This window comes from Bombina bombina, chromosome 1 (assembly GCF_027579735.1).
Source record: "Bombina bombina isolate aBomBom1 chromosome 1, aBomBom1.pri, whole genome shotgun sequence".
Classification (NCBI taxonomy): Eukaryota; Metazoa; Chordata; class Amphibia; order Anura; family Bombinatoridae; genus Bombina; species Bombina bombina.
In genome coordinates, this window is record NC_069499.1 from 416,451,886 (window position 1) to 416,473,188 (window position 21,303).

The 21,303-nt window shown below is 39.2% G+C and overlaps 1 protein-coding gene across 9 annotated transcripts in view; it reads right to left on the reverse strand.

Moving 5' to 3' along the window:
- The window catches only part of BAZ2B (bromodomain adjacent to zinc finger domain 2B), an 842,173-nt gene that overhangs the window by 209,436 nt on the left and 611,434 nt on the right, over positions 1 to 21,303 (reverse strand). For 8 of the 9 annotated variants that reach the window (XM_053698336.1, XM_053698337.1, XM_053698343.1 and 5 more), the window contains 3 exons: positions 18,960 to 19,020; positions 18,727 to 18,835; positions 142 to 352 (listed from right to left, as the gene is read on the reverse strand). In XM_053698336.1, the coding sequence (XP_053554311.1) occupies positions 142 to 352; positions 18,727 to 18,835; positions 18,960 to 19,020 (381 nt within the window). Of the gene's footprint in view, positions 1 to 141; positions 353 to 17,180; positions 17,283 to 18,726; positions 18,836 to 18,959; positions 19,021 to 21,303 lie in introns of all 9 variants that reach the window. The other variant, XM_053698344.1, reaches the window with a different exon arrangement.

Here is a 21,303-nt window from a genome sequence, read left to right on the forward strand (position 1 = left end):
GTTCTATACAAATAAAGATGTTGGTATGAACCTGTAATGTTTTTTAGATCTGCAAATCCAAGTATGCAAATCGTCAAACAGTAAAGAGAGAAATGCTTAACTGTATACTTAATATAGATCAAAAATTAAATGACAAGTTACCTTGAGCTTGAAGCTTCCTTAACAACTTTGCTTCATCATTAACCAGAAATTCAGGGCTTCCCACGTTGGGTGGTCGTCCTTTTCGACGTCTCATTCTGGACTCTTCTTTAGCAAGCTGTTTCTCTGGATTTGGTGGACGCCCCCTGCGCCCCTCCATAGCTCGTAATCGTGGTCCAATTTCATCTTCTTTCAATAGACACCACTGCATTCCCTTTAAAAGTGTAAATACAAATACATGAAATAAAATAAAGAACTGTGTATACCATATCTACTAACACAATCTACCTGTGTAATAAAAGTAAGCACAATCTTATACATTCCATACACAACAATTATTCACTTTTTTAAACTTGCACCATGTAAATACTATTTTCTAGTTAAAAAATATTCTAAAACAAAGCCTCATAATGTAATAGTGCAATAATAAAATGTTCTTAAACATTACAACATCTTATTACTACTCTGTTATGCCCCTTTAAGATGTTCTTGAACAATAAATTAATTAATAAAAATAATGGCTGTTAGCTTGTGGAAATATCGCTTTACAAGTCTGATTTTTCAAATGCTTGCATGATTAGCAAGGGGTACAGCCAAAAATAGTAAAAAGATTTTTCACTTACATTCCTCAGGTAGAAGTAGGTGCCAGGTTGTGTCTTCAAACATATATATATATGGATACATTTGAAAATTGTTTTGTGTAAAATATTTCTCTCTCACAGAAAACTTTTTTTAAGAAAATTGCAGATTTAGCTTCTTGACCTCTATAGGGGATGTAGCACAAGCACAATGTTTACACAAAATCAAGAGGGTTTTTAAATGCCCTTTAAAGCTGGGAAAATACAATCTCTATATGGGCATGTAAGCTATGGCAATCACATATGTTTTCTGTCCAGTTAAAAGGACATGAAACCCACTTTTGTGATGCAGATAGAGCATATGTTTTTTAAACAACTTTCCAATTTATTTCTATTATTAATTTTGCTTCGTTATCTTGGTATCCTTTGTTGAAGGAGCAGCAATGCACTACTGGGAGCTAGCTCAGCACATCAAGTGAGCAAATCAGTCACCAATAATAGAAGTAAATAGGAAAGTAGTTTAAAATTCCCAGTACACATGAATTAGCAAGAATGTTTCTAGCTAAATTATCATTGTTCCAGTGAGATTTTTTACTGTGCATACAGCATTATATGTACATAGGCCCTGTGCACCCTCATTCAAACACTGCACATGCTCAGAGAGCCCTGTTGGCATGTATAGGTCAGTGACAATGCAAACTGAGTGATTACCAATACAACACATGCTCACTGAGCGTGCACACTGCATGCTGCATATGTACATATACTCCATGCAGAGGAAAAGCTATAACTGAAACTGTCACTTTTACAAGAAACAATTTTTGCTTATACTTTTGTAATGGAAAACTGCCTCCTTTCTAAACTGAAAAGCATTCATGATCATTTGAGTTTTGATTTTTATGTCCCTTTTCTAAAAAAACAACAATTTTTCTGATAAGCTGAAAGCACTGAATTTCCATTTTTTTACTGCTTGCGATGGCTGAAACAAAAACAATGCATTCAAATAGTATTGCAGTTAAAGCCACAATATAACTGAGGTTCACACTAAAATATGGTGGCACTGGCCTGATATATAAAAAGAAAGTATCATTAGACTATAGAAAATACACTTTTTAAAGAGACACATGGTCACCCACAGGTACGGAGCATATGTCATCGAACAGACGGCAAAAACAGAACCGACTGAAAAGGGCACCCTCCGTCTCTAACAGCCGGTCCAGGAGCCAAACAGACAGTCTGCAAGCCTACCTATAAAGTGGAACGGCTGAATAAGAGAGCAATCTCCCGCTTGCTAGGCATCTAACAAGCCATCAAGTCTCCGCCTGAAGCAGCAAGCGAATGACACCACCTCAAGGGCTAAATCACTCGTGATCCAACTAGGAGGTCTGGCCAGATATCTTAGCCAAGACCCAACAACCCGGTACCCTGAACCGAAGCCGGTCACAGACTAGGAACCCCTGAGGATCCATAGGAATACCTCATACGGAGAACCCTAGAAGATGCAAGCACAGCCCATCCAAAGGCCCTAGGGCAATGGACATTAACGAAGAATCCCATTGATATCCCAAAACCAACATATCAACTGATATGATGTAACAGAGGGTAGCTCCAGGACCCCCAAAGGGATCAACGCATTCTCTATAGTCCCTAAAAACATGGGAGCAGACAAGAAGCAGTATAAATAAGAAAGGAGGACAAAAGTGCCCGTCAAAACGGATGACTGACCAACCAACCATCCCCCCACGGGAAAAAAAGGAGTCTAAGACACCTCGCTCCCAATGGAAGAGGTACCGAGGTCAAGAATCTCAAAAAGAGCATACCATAGGAGGGATAACCCCCCCCCCCCCAACCTGGTACTCCAAAGTTAAGGAGACGTATAAAACTCCAGCCCAAATGGAAATGGAGAAAACTAGTTCCGAGGACAAAGACCTTTGGAGTGCTTTGTAGCAGGAGCCGTCCAGGCTCAACAAACAGGAACAGGACCAAGAGGACTGAACAAACCCCTTGATGCCCCACCCAAAAAGAAGCAACTAGAACCAGCCTGACGTCATAAACGAAAGGCCTCCTCTCTTAGCACCCTCAAGGGCAGAGTCTTAAAAGAAAAAATTAAACTCTAATGCAGTTTCTCTCCCTGGCAATCCCTATTAACAGGGAATACATTGTGCTGAAGGAAGAACCCAAGCATAATAAACCTCTCTTCTGAGAGAAAACTCACCACCCAACCAGGTCAACCAGATATCCCACACCTGAAAAGTTATTTAAGTTTTAGCTCAACACAATGCTAACTTCAAGTCAATAGATAATAAATACAAAGTCATGTGATCAGGGGGGCTGTCAGAAGATGCTTAGATACAAGGTAATCACAGAGGTAAAAAGTATTGTGTTGGATATGCAAAACTGGGGAATGGTTAATAAAGGGATTATCTATCTTTTAAAACAATAACAATTCTATTGTAGACTGTCCCTTTAAGTTAGCAACTAGAAAGTGATAAGTTGTAATTGTTTCCTTGTTTTTCTGCTTCTTGGTCTGTGTACCAAAGGGTTAATCAGATTAGGCCGATAACTTCCATACACTGAGCCACTGACGGCTGAGAAGTGGAATAAAGAGCACGGCAGGAAGTTAGAAGCTTTGACAACCTGACCTCTGTCAGAAAAATCTTCATTTCTACTGAATCTATCAGAGTTCCTAGGAAGGAAACTCTTGTAAGAGGGGAGAGAGAACTCTTTTCTTCGTTCACCTTCCACCTGTGAGACCTCAGGAATGCCAGAACAATGTCTGTATGGGACTTGGCGATTCGAAAATTTGACGCCTGTATCAGAATGTCGTCTAGGTAAGGAGCCACCGCTATGCCTAGTGGCCTTAGAACCGCCAGTAGGGACCCTAGAACCTTCGTAAAGATTCTTGGTGCCGTGGCTAACCCGAAGGGAAGAGACAGAAACTGGTAATGCCTGTCTAGGAAGGCAAACCTGAGAAACCGATGATGATCTCTGTGTATCGGAATGTGGAGATAAGCATCCTTTAAGTCCACGGTAGTCATATATTGACCCTCCTGGATGATAGGTAGGATGGTTCGAACAGTCTCCATCTTGAAGGATGGGACCCTGAGAAATTTGTTTAGGATCTTGAGATCCAAGATTGGTCTGAAAGTTTTCTCTTTTTTGGGAACTATAAACAGACTTGAATAGAATCCCTGCCCCTGTTCCTGCCTTGGAACTGGGTGGATCACTCCCATAACCAGAAGGTCATGAACACAACGTAAGAATGCCTCTCTCTTTATCTGGTTTGCGGATAATTGTGAGAGATTAAATCTCCCCTTTGGAGATGAGGCTTTGAAATCCAGAAGATATCCCTGGGAAACAATCTCCAGAGCCCAGGGATCCTGGACGTCTCTTGCCCAAGCCTGGGTGAAGAGAGAAAGTCTGCCCCCAACTAGATCCGGTCCCGGATCGGGGGCTACTCCTTCATGCTGTCTTAGAGGCAGCAGCAGGTTTTTTGGCCTGCTTTCCCTTGTTCCAAGTCTGGTTAGGTCTCCAGACTGGCTTGGACTGGGCAAAATTTCCTTCTTGTTTTGCAGTAGAGGAAGTTGAAGCTGCGCCACCCTTGAAGTTTAGAAAGGAACGAAAATTAGTCTGTTTGGTCCTTAATTTGTTGGACCTATCCTGGGGAAGGGCGTGGCTTTTTCCTCCAGTAATATAAGAAATGATCTCCTTCAATCCAGGCCCGAATAGGGTCTGTCCTTTGAAGGGGATGTTAAGAAGCTTAGACTTTGAAGTAACGTCAGCTGACCAGGATTTAAGCCATAGCGACCCAATGTGCCTGAATGGCAAAACCTGAATTCTTAGCCGTTAGCTTTGTTAAATGAAAAACGTTGTCAGAAATAAATGAATTGGCTAACTTAAGAGCTTTAAGCCTGTCTAGGATATCATCCAACGGGGTCTCCACCTGTAGAGCCTCTTCAAGAGACTCGAACCAGAAAGCCGCTGCAGCAGTGACTGGGGCAATGCATGCAAGAGGCTGGAGGATAAAACCTTGTTGTATAAAGATTTTCTTAAGGAAACCCTCTAATTTTTTATCCATTGCATCTAGGCAAGCACAACTGTCCTCGACGGGGATAGTTGTACGCTTAGCTAGGGTAGAGACTGCTCCCTCCACCTTAGGGACCGTCTGCCACGAGTCCCGTGTAGCGGCATCTATGGGAAACATCTTTTTAAAAGCAGAAGGGGGAGAGAACGGTACACCTGGTCTATCCCATTCCTTCGTAATAATTTCTGAAAACCTTTTAGGGATTGGAAAAATATCAGTGTAAACAGGCACGGCAAAGTATTTGTCCATTTTACACAATTTCTCTGGGACTACAATGGTGTCACAATCATCCAGAGTCGCTACAATCTCCCTGAGCAACACGCGGAGGTGTTCAAGCTTAAATTTAAATGCTGTCATTTCAGAGTCAGACTGAAGTAACGCCTTCCCTGAATCAGAAATGTCACCCATAGATAGAAGCTCTCCTGCTTCGGCTTCTGTACATTGTGAGGGTATATCAGACATAGCTACTAAAGCGTCAGAACGCTCTGTATTTGTTCTAGCCCCAGAGCTGTCTCACTTTCCTTGTAACCCTGGCAGTTTGGACAATACTTCTGTGAGGGTATGATTCATAACTGCCGCCATGTCTTGTAAGATAAACGCATTGGACGCGCCAGATGTACTTGGCGTCACTTGCGCGGGAGATAAAGGTTCTGACACATTGGGAGAGCTAGGTGGTTTAACTTCCCTTTTGTCAGTCTGAGAAACCTCTGGTGATAAATCTTTAAAAGCCATAATATGGTCTTTATAACTTATAGAAAGGTCAGTGCATTTGGTACACATTCTAAGAGGGGGTTCCACAATGGCTTCTAAACACAATGAACAAGGAGTTTCCTCTATGTCAGACATGTTTAACAGACTAGTAATGAGACCAGCAAGCTTGGAAAACACTTTAATAAATGTGAAAAAGCAATTAAACAAAAACGGTACTGTACCTTTAAGAGAAAAAAACTACCACATAATCTGCAAAACAGTGTTAAAAAGTAGTAAACTCTACAAATTTTTTACAGTGTATATAAGAGACTAAAGCAGCATTGCACCCACTTGCAAATGGATGATTAACCCCTTAGGCCCCAAACCAGATTAGAAAAACGGTAAAACCGTTAAAAAACAGTCAAACACACTGCCACAGCTCTGCTGTGGCTCCTACCTGCCCTTAAACACGATCTTTGCAGGAAAAAAAACATCTATAGTGGTCCTAGATGCCAGAGGACTCCTTTAGGGAAGCTGGATGTCTCAGTCTGGATATCAACTGCGCATAAAGTGCGCGAAAATAGGCCCCTCCCACCATGCACTCAATGTCAGAGGGCCTTAAAAAAGTACTCCTAGGAGTAATCTAACAAGCCATGTGGAAAACTAGGCCCCAAATAAAGATTTATCACCCTCAGAGAAAAAACGTTTTTTCTGTAAGTTATGCAAACTTTTTTACACTAAGTAATATGGGAGTTAACATGAATATTACCTTTATCTTGTAAGCATGATCCCAGTCATTGTTAAATCACTGTATTAGGCTTACCTCAAATATACCAGGCACTGTCAGCATTTTCTAGACCTTATCATCTCTCTAGAAAAAAATATACTGAACATACCTCAAAGCAGGTGATCTGCAAACCATCCCCCCAACTGAAGTTTTCTTTCCATACTCTTCAGTTATGTGTGAGAACAGCAATTGACCTTAGTTACAAACCGCTAAGATCATCAACCTCCAGGCAGTTTCTTCTTCCAATTTCTGCCTGAGAGTAAAACAGTACAACGCCGGTATCGTTTAAAAATAAACTCTTGATTGAAGGTAAAAACTACACTAAGTCACCACATATCTCTTGATACTTCCTTTCTTGTTGAGAGTTGCAAGAGAATGACTGGGGGTGGCAGTTAGGGGAGGAGCTATATAGACAGCTCTGCTGTGGGTGTCCTCTTGCAACTTCCTGTTGGGAAGGAGAATATCCTACAAGTAAAGGATGAACCCGTGGACTGGATACACCTTTACAAGAGAAATCTAGTTTTCAAGTTTCATAACACCTTGGCCTTATCTGATCATTTCCAGCTATTCTCTCCAGATGTCCACTTTTGGGTAATAAAACTAGTTTTCCGGCTTCATTTATAATCTTATGTTGCTGTTGTGGTCATCTACTTCCAACATTTCTTTTCTTTTTTATTAATGAACTTTGGTTCAGAGGTTCAGTCCACTCTGTTAGAAGTAATCTGCCTACTCTACTCACAAATCTGCATAATCCCTCTCCCATTCCTATAACTATATGTTATTTTTCTCCATATGTACAGGGAGTGCAGAATTATTAGGCAAGTTGTATTTTTGAAGATTAATTTTATTATTGAACAACAACCATGTTCTCAATGAACCCAAAAAACTCATTAATATCAAAGCTGAATAGTTTTGGAAGTAGTTTTTAGTTTGTTTTTAGTTATAGCTATTTTAGGGGGATATCTGTGTGTGCAGGTGACTATTACTGTGCATAATTATTAGGCAACATAACAAAAAACAAATATATACCCATTTCAATTATTTATTTTTACCAGTGAAACCAATATAACATCTCAACATTCACAAATATACATTTCTGACATTCAAAAACAAAACAAAAACAAATCAGTGACCAATATAGCCACCTTTCTTTGCAAGGACACTCAAAAGCCTGCCATCCATGGATTCTGTCAGTGTTTTGATCTGTTCACCATCAACATTGCGTGCAGCAGCAACCACAGCCTCCCAGACACTGTTCAGAGAGGTGTACTGTTTTCCCTCCTTGTAAATCTCACATTTGATGATGGACCACAGGTTCTCAATGGGGTTCAGATCAGGTGAACAAGGAGGCCATGTCATTAGATTTTCTTCTTTTATACCCTTTCTTGCCAGCCACGCTGTGGAGTACTTCAACGCGTGTGATGGAGCATTGTCCTGCATGAAAATCATGTTTTTCTTGAAGGATGCAGACTTCTTCCTGTACCACTGCTTGAAGAAGGTGTCTTCCAGAAACTGGCAGTAGGACTGGGAGCTGAGCTTGACTCCATCCTCAACCCGAAAAGGCCCCACAAGCTCATCTTTGATGATACCAGCCCAAACCAGTACTCCACCTCCACCTTGCTGGCGTCTGAGTCGGACTGGAGCTCTCTGCCCTTTACCAATCCAGCAACGGGCCCATCCATCTGGCCCATCAAGACTCACTCTCATTTCATCAGTCCATAAAACCTTAGAAAAATCAGTCTTGAAATATTTCTTGGCCCATTCTTGACGTTTCAGCTTGTGTGTCTTGTTCAGTGGTGGTCGTCTTTCAGCCTTTCTTACCTTGGCCATGTCTCTGAGTATTGCACACCTTGTGCTTTTGGGCACTCCAGTGATGTTGCAGCTCTGAAATATGGCTAAACTGGTGGCAAGTGGCATCTTGGCAGCTGCACGCTTGACTTTTCTCAGTTCATGGGCAGTTATTTTGCGCCTTGGTTTTTCCACACGCTTCTTGCGACCCTGTTGACTATTTTGAATGAAACGCTTGATTGTTCGATGATCACGCTTCAGAAGCTTTGCAATTTTAAGAGTGCTGCATCCCTCTGCAAGATATCTCACTATTTTTGACTTTTCTGAGCCTGTCAAGTCCTTCTTTTGACCCATTTTGCCAAAGGAAAGGAAGTTGCCTAATAATTATGCACACCTGATATAGGGTGTTGATGTCATTAGACCACACCCCTTCTCATTACAGAGATGCACATCACCTAATATGCTTAATTGGTAGTAGGCTTTCAAGCCTATACAGCTTGGAGTAAGACAACATGCATAAAGAGGATGATGTGGTCAAAATACTCATTTGCCTAATAATTCTGCACTCCCTGTATGTATTTGAAAAAGATTATTAATGTAAATATACATCTGTGCCATTAATGAAATACTAACTGCCCTAGTATGAAGTTAGGAGATTCTAAATTATGGAACAAATATATGTAGCATTCTAAAGAAAAATATACCTCAAGCAAAAACAGCAGCATGTCCTTAGTGCTCTGCTAAATTTAGCGGGACACAAAAGTAAATATACTGTTCTATATTTTTGGTCTAATAAGTGGTAGCTGCTGATTTGAATATTTCCTTCTGTGGTAATGTCAAAATCAGAAACATGTCAAGAATTTCTCTTAAGCAGATAAAACTTGAGTAAATAACGGTTTAGCTCTTACCTTAAAGGGACACTGAACCCAAATTTTTTCTTTTGTGATTCAGATAGGGCATGCAATTTTAAGCAACTTTCTAATTTACTCCTATTATCAAATTTTCTTCGTTCTCTTGCTATCTTCATTTAAAAAAGAAGGCATCTAAGCTATTTTTGTTCAGAACCCTGGACTGCACTTGTTTATTGGTGGGTGAATGTATCCACCGATCAGCATGAACAACCCAGGTTGTTCACCAAAAATGGGCCGGCATCTAAACTTACATTCTTGCATTTCAAATAAAGATAACCAAAATAATGAAGAAATTCTGATAATAGGAGTAAATTAGAAAGTTGCTTAAAATTGCATGCTCTATCTAAATCACAAAAGAAAAAAATTGGGTTTAGTGTCCTTTTAATAATTTAATATCTTAAAATAGTTTATAAATTATGTCTAAATAAGAAAAACAACAAAAATAAACTGAACTTGACTTCTGTCTTTTTTATCCAACGATTAAATTAAACAAAACAAAGACAAATATAAAGACATGAGACAATAATGTATACATATGCAAGATGTACTATGATGTACTGAAAGCTGCAGTGTAATCCAGATATTCAGCAAATAATTGTGCTCAGAGCTGTACAGAGAAAATATCACTAACCTATGGCAACCTAGCTATTGTTGCCATAATAAATAGATATGAAAAACTTATTCAAAAACACTATTTTTACTTAGCAGTTTAACAAAGCAATTTATGCTTACCAGATAAATTCCTTTCCTTCCTGGCAGGGAGAGTCCACGACTTCTTTCCTTACTGTTGGGAAATACAACACCTGGCCACCAGGAGGAGGCAAAGACACCCCACACAAAAGTTTAACTATCCCTCTCACTTCCCCTATCCCCCAGTCATTCTGCCGAGGGAACAAGGAAAAGTAGGAGAAACATCAGGGTATAAAGGTGCCAGAAAAAATAATAAATAAAGGGAGCCGCCTAATCAAAAAATAAATTACGGGTGGGGTCGTGGACTCTCCCTGCCAGGAAGGAAAGGAATTTATCTGGTAAGCAAAAATTATGTTTTCCTTCCATAAGGCAGAGAGTCCACAACTTCATTCCTTACTGTTGGGAAAACTATACCCAAGCTCCAGAGGTCACTGAATAAATAACGGGAGGGAACAAAAAAGAGACGGACCCTATACTGAGGGCACCACAGCCTGCAGAATTTTTCTCCCGAAAACTGCTTTAGCCAAAGCAAACACATCAAACTTGTAAAATTTAGAAAAAGTGTGTAAGGAGGACCAGGTAGCTGCCTTACAAATCTAAACCATAGAAGCTTCATTCTTAAAAGCTCAGGAGGAAAACACTGCTCTAGTGGAATGAGCCATTATCCTCTCAGGAGGCTGTCCCCCCGCTGTCTCATAAGCGGATGACACTCCTCAACCAAAAAGATAGGGAAGTCGTAGTAGCCTTATGCTCCTTACGCTTCCCCATATAGATGACAAACAAAGAGGAAGATTGTCTGAATTCCTTAGTAGCCTGAAGATAGAACTTCAAGGCACGAACCACATCCAGATTGTGAAGCAAGTGTTCCTTTGCTGAAGGAGGATTAGGACACAAGGAAGGAACAAAAATGTTTTGATTAATGTTACAGTCCGACACCACCTTAGGGAACCATAATTTAGTACATTAAACTGCCTTATCAGCATGCAAAACAACATATGGGGAGTCACATTGTAAAGCAGAAATCTCAGAAACTCTCAGTGCAGAGGCAATAGCCAGCAAAAAAAAAAACTTCCAAGATAATAGTTTAATATCAACAGTATGCATAGGCTCAAACGGAGCCTGCTGCAAAACACTAAGAACAAGATTTAGGCTCCAAGGCGGAGCCCCAGATCTAAACACATGTCTGATCCTAGTCAGAGCCTTAACAAAGGACTGCACATCCGGAAGTTTAGCCAATCTCTTGTGCAGTAACACCGACAGGGCCGATATCTGTCCCTTCAGGGAACTATCAGATAGACCCTTCTCCAGTCCATCCAGAAAAAGCCACGCTCTTCACACCAGTACAAGTACTCCACACACTTTATGGTAGATACGCCAAGTAACTGGCTTACAAGCTTGAACCAGAATGTCGATAACACTCCCAGAGAACCCTCTCTTGGCTAAGACTAAGCGTTCAATCTCCACACAGTCAGCCTCAGAAAATCTAGATTTTGATGAACAAAGGGACCCTGTATGAGTAGAACTCTGCAACAAGGTAACCTCCACTAAGGAGATGAGGACATCCCCACTAGATCCGCAAACCACATCCTTCATGGCCACGATAGAGCAATCAGAATCACTGATGCTCGTTCCTGCTTGATGCGAGCCACCACACGAGGGAGAAGCGATAATGGAGGAAAAAGATATAGGAGTTTGAACCTCCATGGTACTGATAGGGCATCTATCAATTCCACCTGAGGATCCCTTAATCTCGACTCGTACCTGGGTAGCTTGGTATTGAGGCAGGATGCCATGAGATCCATTTCCGGCGTCCCCCACTCGCTGCATATCTCTGCAAACCCTCAGGGTGGAGAGACCATTCCCCAGGGTAAAAGGATTGCCTGCTGAGGAAGTCTGCTTCCCAGTTGTCCACACCCGGAATGTAGATCGCTGACAGCGTACATCTGTGAGTTTCCCCCCACTCTAGTATCTGAGATACTTCTCTTATCGCCAAGGAACTTCCTGTTCCCCCCTGATGGTTGATGTAGGAAACCGAGGTTATATTGTCTGATTGGAATCTAATAAACTGGGACGAACCCAGAAGGGGCCATCCCTTCAAGGCATTGAAGATTACCCTGAGTTCCAAAGTATTGATCGGAAGGGAGGACTCCTCCTGAGTCCACAGACCTTGTGCCTGCTTGGAACCCCAAAAGGCTTCCCAGCCGGGAAGGCTTGTGTCCGTAGTCACAATCTCCCAGGATGGTCTCAAGAATTACGTGCCTTGGTCTGGACAGAACAACCAAGAGAGCGAGTCTCTCAACAGGTTGTCCAGCACGATCTGTTGAGACAGATCTGAATGGTCACTGTTCCATTGTCTCAGCATGCATAGTTGTAAGGGTCTGAGATGGAATCTGGCTAAAGGAATGATGTCCATACAAGACGCCATGAGTCCGATCACCTCCATACACTAAGCTACTGAGGGTCTCAAGGAGGCCTGGAAGGCAAGATATACAGTAGTTAGCTTGCAACATCTCTGATCTGTGAGGAATATTCTCATGGATATGGAGTCTATTATTGTCCCCAGGAAATTCACCCTTGTACTTGGAGTAAGAGAACGCTTTCCAAGTTTATCTTCCATCCATGCGATCAAAGAAGATTGAGAAGGGACTCCGAATGTTCTTCCGCTAGACGAAAAGATGGTGCCTGTACCAAAATATCATCCAGGTAAGGCACTACTGCAATACCTCGTGCTCTGGCAATGGCTAGAGCCAAAACCTTCAAAAATATCCTTGGAGCAGTAGCTAGGCCAAACGGAAGAGCTCTGACCTGGAAGTGCTGGTCAAGAAAGGCAACCCTCAGGAACTGAAAATGTTCCCTGTGAATCGGGACGTGAAGGTATGCATCCTTCAGGTCTATTGTGGTCATAAACTGTCCTTCCTGAACCAGAGGAAGGATTGACCGTATTGTCTCCATCTTGAAAGAGGGAACACTCAGAAACTTGTTTAAGCACTTTAGATCCAGAATTGGACGAAAAGTTCCCTCCTTCTTTGGAACCACGAAAAGGTTTGAATAAAACCCCAAACCTCTTTCTGCTGTAGGTATCGGGACAATTACTCCTAGAGAGGAGAGATACCATACGCAAACTAAGAAGGCAGCCCTCTTTTCTGGTCTTGTTTAAAGACTGGAGAGTAGGATCCTGCCCCTGGGCAGATGAGACTTGAATCCTGTCCTGTATCCCCCCCTACTCAATCCGATCCAGGATTGGGTGCCGCCCCTTAATGCAGATTTGTTCTCAACGGGCTTCTTAGTCTGTTTGGACTTATTCCAGGAGTGAACCGACTTCCAAGTACTCTTGGGCTGTTCGGACTTAAATGAGGATTGCTGTTGTTGTGATATGTCAGCACGAAAGGAACGAAAATTAGACAATTGCCGTCCCTTAATCCTATTTTACTTATCCTGCAGTAGGAAGGCACCTTTCCCTCCGGTAACCATAGGCCCTGGACCGAATAAAATCTTCCCCTTGAAAGAAGAGAAAGGAGTCTGGATTTACAAGTCATGTCCGCAGACCAAGACTTCAACCAGAGAGCCCGGCGGCTAGAAATGCAAAGCCAGAAGCCTTTGCATTTATGCAAATAATCTGCATATTCGCGTAACAGATGAAGGAGTAAACAATTATTAGTGCCTTAATTCTCTCCTGAATATCCTAGAGGGGAGTCTCCACCTTAATGAGCTCCGACAGAGTGTCGCACCAGTAGGTAGCTGCTCCAGCTGCCGCTGGTTGAAATAAAAACCCTGTATGTTGAAACATCTTCCTCAGAAAGGTTTCCATTTTCTTATCCATAGGCTCTCTAAAAGAAGAACTATCCTCCAGCTATAGCGCCATCCACCTTAGGGATGGAGCCCCACAAATCTAATGGAGAGTCAGGGACCGGGAATAATTTTTTAAAAGTAGACGAGGGGGAAAAAAGACAATCCTATTCTTTCCCATTCGTTACTAATAATGTTCGCCATCTTAACAAACAGGAAAAGTCAGAGGGACCTTCCTGTCTTCATAAACCCTGTCTAATTTAGGGATCGTAGGGTCCTCAGGGAGTGTAGCCTCCTTTTTTTTACAGAACCTCTGTAAAAAAAAATGTAAAAAATACAGATGCTCAATTTTAAATCTAAAAGGAGGGTTCCTCTGCAGAAGGAGGTTCAGAAACTGAAGTCTCCTACAGAGGTTAACTCATCCTCGGTTAGCTGGGATATAGTAGCTAAATCCGACAAATATTTAGAGGACTCTAGGTCAGGAGAACTATGTTTAACCTTTCTCTTGCGTTTGTTAGAGCGAGGTAAGGCACTCAGGGCCGCAGACCCCGCTGATTGTAACTGTGCGGTTAAGTCCGCTGGAAAAAAGCCCCCTCCAGATCAAGGATTAGTTAAGCCGCGGGGAATTGCATGTGGAGCAGGTAATGTAGAAAGGGTAGTAATCTCTCGGGACCCAGATTCCTGAGTTGTAGACGGCTCAGAGGGGCTAATATCGCTATAAGTATTAGAAACTTGTCTTCCGTCTTAGACTTTAGAACAGTGCTTAGGCAAATGGAACATAACTGAGCAGACGGATAAACCACGGCCTCCTCACAATATAAACAGGAGTTATTAATCAGTACCAAAGGAGTGGAACCTTCTAATTTAGTATCAGTGTCCTCCATAGCTAAGATATTTTCACAGAAGGACAGACAAAAAGTAAATTATTTTATTCAAAAAATTGCACCTTTATAATCCCAATGGCTGGGGCACTCACCACCTCATAGACCCAGACAGCTAACAGTGAGAACGCTCTCCTTAGGAGTGATGTCCGCAGCAGGATCGAAGGAAATTAAAAGACGGCACCCGGTTGACGTGGAGCGTAGGACAGGACTTACCCTGCTATGAAAAGGGCGCTAAGCTAATATAAGCTGCGCAACACTAAAAAACGAAAGTGAAACCGGTTTGTTCCAAGCCAAAAGCACACAGTCTATAAAGCCTAAACAACTCTCACATTAAAGCAGTTATAAATATCCCCTATCTGTTCAAATAATCTCCCTGAAGGAGATATCAACCCTTGATCCTATCGACCCTGTATACCAAAAGTGTAAATAAACGGTCTTACCTCCAGGATCCATGCTGTGGAACAGGCACAGCCTCTCAAGTGTGACAGTCTTGCAGCGACACTTCTGACATGGACTTGAGTGTGTAACAGCAAGCAGTGAAACGCTTCAACACGGATTGCTCAGGAGCTGTTAGGCAACAGTCTGGATGTGTTCACAAAAAAACTTTCCCTGCATCTCCAAACTCTAACTTTCATCAATACTCTCACTGAGAGGTTGACATGATTACTTAAAACTCCAGTCCTTTCTTGAAGGGAAAATATCCATTACAGGACTATCCAAAATCTTCTGACACTTCTCTGCCACCTCCTATAGTTACGAAAGGCAAAGAATGACTGGGGTATAATGGAAGTGGGAGGGATATTTAAGCCTTTGGCTGGGATGTCTTTGCCTCCTCCTGGTGGCCAGGTGTTGTATTTCCCAAAAGTAAGGAATGAAGTCGTGAACTCTCCCTGCCATATGGAAGGAAATATATTTTCCTTTCATTGTCAAATTTTTCAAATTCTTATAAATATTTATTAAACACTTATGTTTCATGACTATATATATATATATTGTATAGAAATGAGTCAGTTGATAGTAAACGGTTGCACTCGAGTGCAAACAAAATTTATACTTATCGGGTTGCGTGTGAAGATCTAGCATAAAGTGTAAGAGTTAAAAAAAGGTGCACTAAGCACAACATAAATACATTAAAATAAAGTATTAGTTTCATATATACATTTTCTGATAAAAATATTTCAGATAGATATTAATAAAACATTTTTATAAGGGTTAAACATTATATAGTATATGACAAGGTTATTGATTGGAAAGGGCTATAAAAATATTTGTGTGTGTATACATGTGAATTTATGTTTATGTGTGTATGTGTCTCTACATGTATACACATGAACAGACATATATACACATATATACAATTAAACATGAAAAATCATTTTTATTCAATTTTAATATTTTACCTTTTTTTTTACTGTAAATATTTAACATTCCAATGTTCTTCACTTTGAAGAAAATGTTCTTTGTATTTCTAAATATAAATATATATCTGTATATATATCTATACCTGTATATATTCATTATATATACAGTATAGGTATATATATATATATATATATATATATATATATATATATATAAAATACATCAGCTATACATAGAAAAAAAAAACATTTTCTTCGATGTGAATAACACTGGAATATTAATTATTCATAACTACGTTTGGCTTTAGTGCAGTTGGTCTAATGCGGTGTCAGGTTATCGCGTGAGGACTATGTCTTATTTTCAAATTTTTTTAACAGCATGCTCCATTGAAGTCTATGGGAAGAAGTTAATGTGGTTGCGATATCTGAAGTCCTGAGTTAGCGTGCATCAGGTTTTGCTTGTGAGCTAACTTTTTACTTTCAACTTGTAATACTCATGCTAACCTGTCCAAGTTAAAAGCTTATTTTTGTGCAGTTATTGCACAAGTGGAAAAATCCGATAGCACAACACTTGTAATCTTTGAGAACTTGTAGGCTTTTCCATGAATTCTATAAAAAAAATTATTGACATAAACTTTACTAAAATATGCCAAAAATTTGTAATACAGGAAAATGTATGCAACGGTACACCTATAATATTCAGAATAAAAAAAAAAACAAAAAAAACATAAAGAAACATTGAGAAGGCCAAAAGTTTAGAATGATGCTCAAAATCCTTTTAAATATAGAAGAATAAAGAAACCTGGTAAATTATATGAAATTGATTATGAACGCTTATATTAATTTAGCTAGTATATTCTGAACAAATATCAGTTTCATTTCTGAATAACCCTAAGAGGCCCTTATGCACCACTGATTAACACATTTGTATTTAAATATCTGAAGACTGTATAAACTGAACGTTGAGTGAATTAGAACTAAACCTGTACATTGTGCTTCTCATTAATAGGCCATTACATTTTAATGCAAATATTTCACATAAACATTCTAATCAAGTGTACAGTGTAGTACAAGAAAAAAGATACCATAACTGACATAAATTCTGTTTTTAGTCCCTAAAAATTATTTTAAAAAAAATCTGCACAAGGACCATTTACAAAAACATGACAGATTGTTGAGCAAACACTACTTGTGTAAATACTACAGAAAGCAGACACAAAACACTACTAAAGACAGACATATAACAACACAAAAGTACTACTACACATATATGATTTGAACAAATGGTGGTAGCATAGATCTTGTGGCAAAGTAGTCTGAGCTTTTTAGCTTCTAATTTATGTTGAATAGAATTTGAATTAAATGGAAAAGTAGTAGCTAATCTTAAGTCACATTTCTAAGAAAAATGACCTTGTAGCTACATGTATGCTAGCACTATTTGGACTAAAACTAGTGTGTGTTTTTATTTTATTTATGTGGATACCTGTGGTCCATCTCTGGCTTCATAGAAGTCACCCACTCTTATTTTTGCACTGAAGCTGAAATTGTCCCTTGAGATATCCATTATTCCATGTCTGCTGAGATACTGAAAAAATCACAGATTTTTTCACTTCAGGTTTTCAAAGAAAGACAGACTCAGCTTGTTGCCCAGTTTCCCTCAAGAGTCGGCACGCTCTGTCGGTGAAACAAATACTAACACCAGAGTAGGTTATAGCAGTAGTTTGTGTATGTATTTCCCTGAATATATAGAACATACTGAATTCAAAAGTCAGACTGGGTTTTACTGGGCTGAAAACATAGAACACAACATTATGAGCTCTAAAAGATCTGATTTCTTCCATGTACAGTGTTTTATTGATCAACTAAAAGATGTCACTAAGACCAACAAACTTCTATTGGCCCTTTAGATTCGTTCTCTTATAGTCTTATTTAAAGGGACATTGTAGTCAATTGTTCCTTTTTTTTGCATATAAAAGGCATTTCAAAATGTATTACAGTTTTTGTTTCTTGAATAAAGCATGTTCAAGTCCTAAATAAGCCAGTGTTCTCTTCCTAGGCTTGAAAGGACACATACCAAGCCCCTAATAGAGCTATAGTAGATATCAGCCAATAAGCATTTGCAGAAAAAAAAAAGAGTATTAGTAGATGGCACTCAAGAGATAGTGCTGTATTAGTTTCAGTTTCAAACATATATAATTTCACATTTCTTTCAGGCAGAAAAAAATAAAAAATGAAATGTTGCATATTCTTATGGATTACTTTTTTTTTTTTGTTGAGAGTACAATATCCCTTTAATAATTAGTATTTATCTACATTATAATGAAATATGGAACCCCCCAGTACTGAAAATCAACATAGAATGTCTATATATAAGGAATAAATATCTCCCCCCTCCAAAAAAAATAAACAAAAAAAAACTGATTGCTTAAAGTGAATGTAAATTTTTAATGCTTAAAGTGCCCGGTTTTTAAAACTTTGATTAAAAACAGGGGCACTTTAATTCATCAAAATTTAATTTTCACTCCTGTTAAAACAACTTACCTTTTAAACTTCACAGCAGCTCCAGCTTCCTCCGGTCTCACAAGCCATTTCTGATGTCAGAAATGATTGATAGGTCATCCTCCAATCACAGCTTCCCCCCGGGGGATTCAGTGTCTGATTCAATGCTGTGATTGGAGGAAGCCGGATGCCTCATTTTAGACCCAGGAAGAGGCTTTGAAATGGGTGGAGGAAGCTGGAGCTGCTGTGAAGATTAAAAAGGTAAGTTTTTTTTCACAACAGGAGTGAAATGAAAATTTTGATGAATTAAAGTGCCCCTGTTTTTAATCGAAGTTTTAAAAACTGGACATTTTAGCATCAAAATTTACATTCACTTTAATTTCCTGGAAGGATCTGCAACACATGTAAGGAAATCATTGTTATGTAAGCAAAACATTTAATTATATCTATATCTAACAATAAACCATACAAAGCCTTAAAAGATTAGAGAGCTAAACTTTTTTTTGACTTTTTTTAAGAAAACAGCATACCTTCATAACTTCTGGGTACTGTCTAAATTTCTTTCCACATGGAGCAAAATAAGTTACTTCTCCTTGAAGACGGCCCCCAAAATTCTTTATTCTTGTCTCTCTTTGCCAGCTACGGAAAATAATTCTAATGGTTATTAAAATAAACGACACAGCAAAAAAGTTATTCATCTGAAAACAAGTTAACAACTGAAAACAGAGGTCGGGCATAAAATGACAAGATTACAACAGCCTACCCATATTCCAGGGGAATACGTAGTTCCCGTTCATCTGTTACTCTTCGCCTTTTACTTGAACCTTCAATAAAATAAATAAGGGTAAATTAGTAAAGTGTGCAAATGTTTCATTACACAGCTATCCCAAAGAATCACTAAAACAATCAAAATAAGGCAACAAATGTATACTATTTCTTGTTAAAGGGACAGTCTACACCAGAATTTTTATTGTTTTGAAAGATAGATAATCCCTTTATTATCCATTTCCCAGTTTTGCATAACTAACACATTTATAATAATATACTTTTAACCTCTGTGATTATCTTGTATCTTAGCCTCTGCAAACTGCCCCTTTTTTCAGTTCTTTTCACAGACTTGCAGTCTAGCCAATCAGTGCCTGCTCCCAGATAACTTCTCGTGCACGAGCACAGTGTTATCTATATGAAATACGTGAACTAACACCCTCTAGTGGTGAAAAACTGTTAAAATGCAATCTGAAAGAGGTGGGCTTCAAGGTCTAAGAAATTAGCATATGAACCTCCTAGGTTAAGCTTTCAACTAAGAATAACAAGAGAACAAAGCAAAATTGGTGATAAAAGTAAATTGGAAAATTGTTTAAAATTACATGCTCTATCTGAATCATGAAAGTTTATTTTGGCCTAGACTGTCCCTTTAACTTTATACAAAAATATAGAGTATATACAGTACTGTGAAAAGTTATAGGCAGCTGTGAAAAAATGCTGTAAAGTAAGAATGTTTTCAATAACAGAAATTTTAATAGTTTATTTTTATTATTTAACAAAATGCAAAGTGAATGAACAGAAGAAAAATCTAAATTAAATCAATATTCGGTTTGACCCCCCTTACCTTCAAAACAGCATCAATTATTTTAGGTACACTTGCACACAGTATTTTTTAGAAACCCAGCAGGTAGATTGTTCCAAACATCTTGAAAAATTAACCAAAGATCTTCTGTTGATTTAGGCAGCCTCAGTTGCTTCTGTCACTACATATAATCTCAGGCAGATGGGGGCCACACCATCACTTCCATGACTCCTTGTACTTCTTGGAAAACTAACCACATATCTTCTGTTGATTTAGGCAGCCTCAGTTGCTTCTGTCACTACATATAATCTCAGACAGATGGGGGCCACACCATCACTTCCATGACTCCTTGTACTTCTTTACACTGAAGATAGTTCTTAATAACTTTGACTGTATGTATGGGGTAGTTGCCATGCTGCAAAATAAATTTAGGGCCAATCATAGTGAAACTGCATGATGGATAATTATCTGCCTGTACTTCTCAGCATTGAGGAGATCATTCATTCTGATGAAATTCCCCAACTCCTTTTACAGAAATACAGCCGCAAACTTGCAAGAAACCTCCACCATGCTTCATTGTTGCCTGCAGATGCTAATTCTTGTACTTTGGTGAACAAACTGCCTTCTGCTACAGCCAAAACAAATTTAAGTTTGACTCATCAGTCCAGAGTACCTGTTGCCACTTTCTTTGTGTTTCTTCAGAAGAGGTTGGGTAGCACATCTGGAAACCCCTTTCTGCCTTAAAATGTCTGACTGGGAGGGACCCTGCTGATGCAGTATAACTAGCTTGTGTCTTGTTACTGTGATTAGTCTTGCCATGGTTAATAACTTTTGACATTAAACTGTCTTCAGCAACCACACCTTGTTAGCAGAGTTTGGCTGTTCCTCATAACGTTTTGTTCCGCCTACACAGCTGTTTTTGTTTCAGTTAATGATGGTGTTTCAACCTACAAGTGTACATAGAAGAATTGATGCTGTTTTGAAGGCAAAAGGTGGTCACTGCAAATATTGATTTGATTTTTCTTCTGTCCATTCACTTTGCATTTTGCTAATTGACAAAAATAAACTTAACATTTCTAATTTTGAAAGCATTATTACTTTGGAGCATTTTTTCAAACCTGCCTAAAAAACTTTTGCACAGTATATATACACAAACAAACAAAAAAAATCAAACATATTACACTTTTCTTTTAGCACAAACAGGACACTAAACACAGTTTTTACATGCAATGCTTGAAAAAGGATTGCAGAAAAGTATAACAAAAGTTTACATCCATGGAGGTTAAACCAGTTCCTAAGGGCAATGTCTGCACCCTGTCAAGTGCTCAGAAGAAAAGCCTGGTTATAATTTAAACTTTTAAATCACCTTAATAGTAATCGCGACAAAAATAATATATTTAAGAAATGTGTCTGATCCTGGTTGATCTGCTGTTTTGAGTCCATTAACTTATAATAATTTTCACGAGTGTATTATTTTATTATTTGAGTCCGTTTTATGTATTTTTTTACATAATTATATTATTGGATATAATAATACATG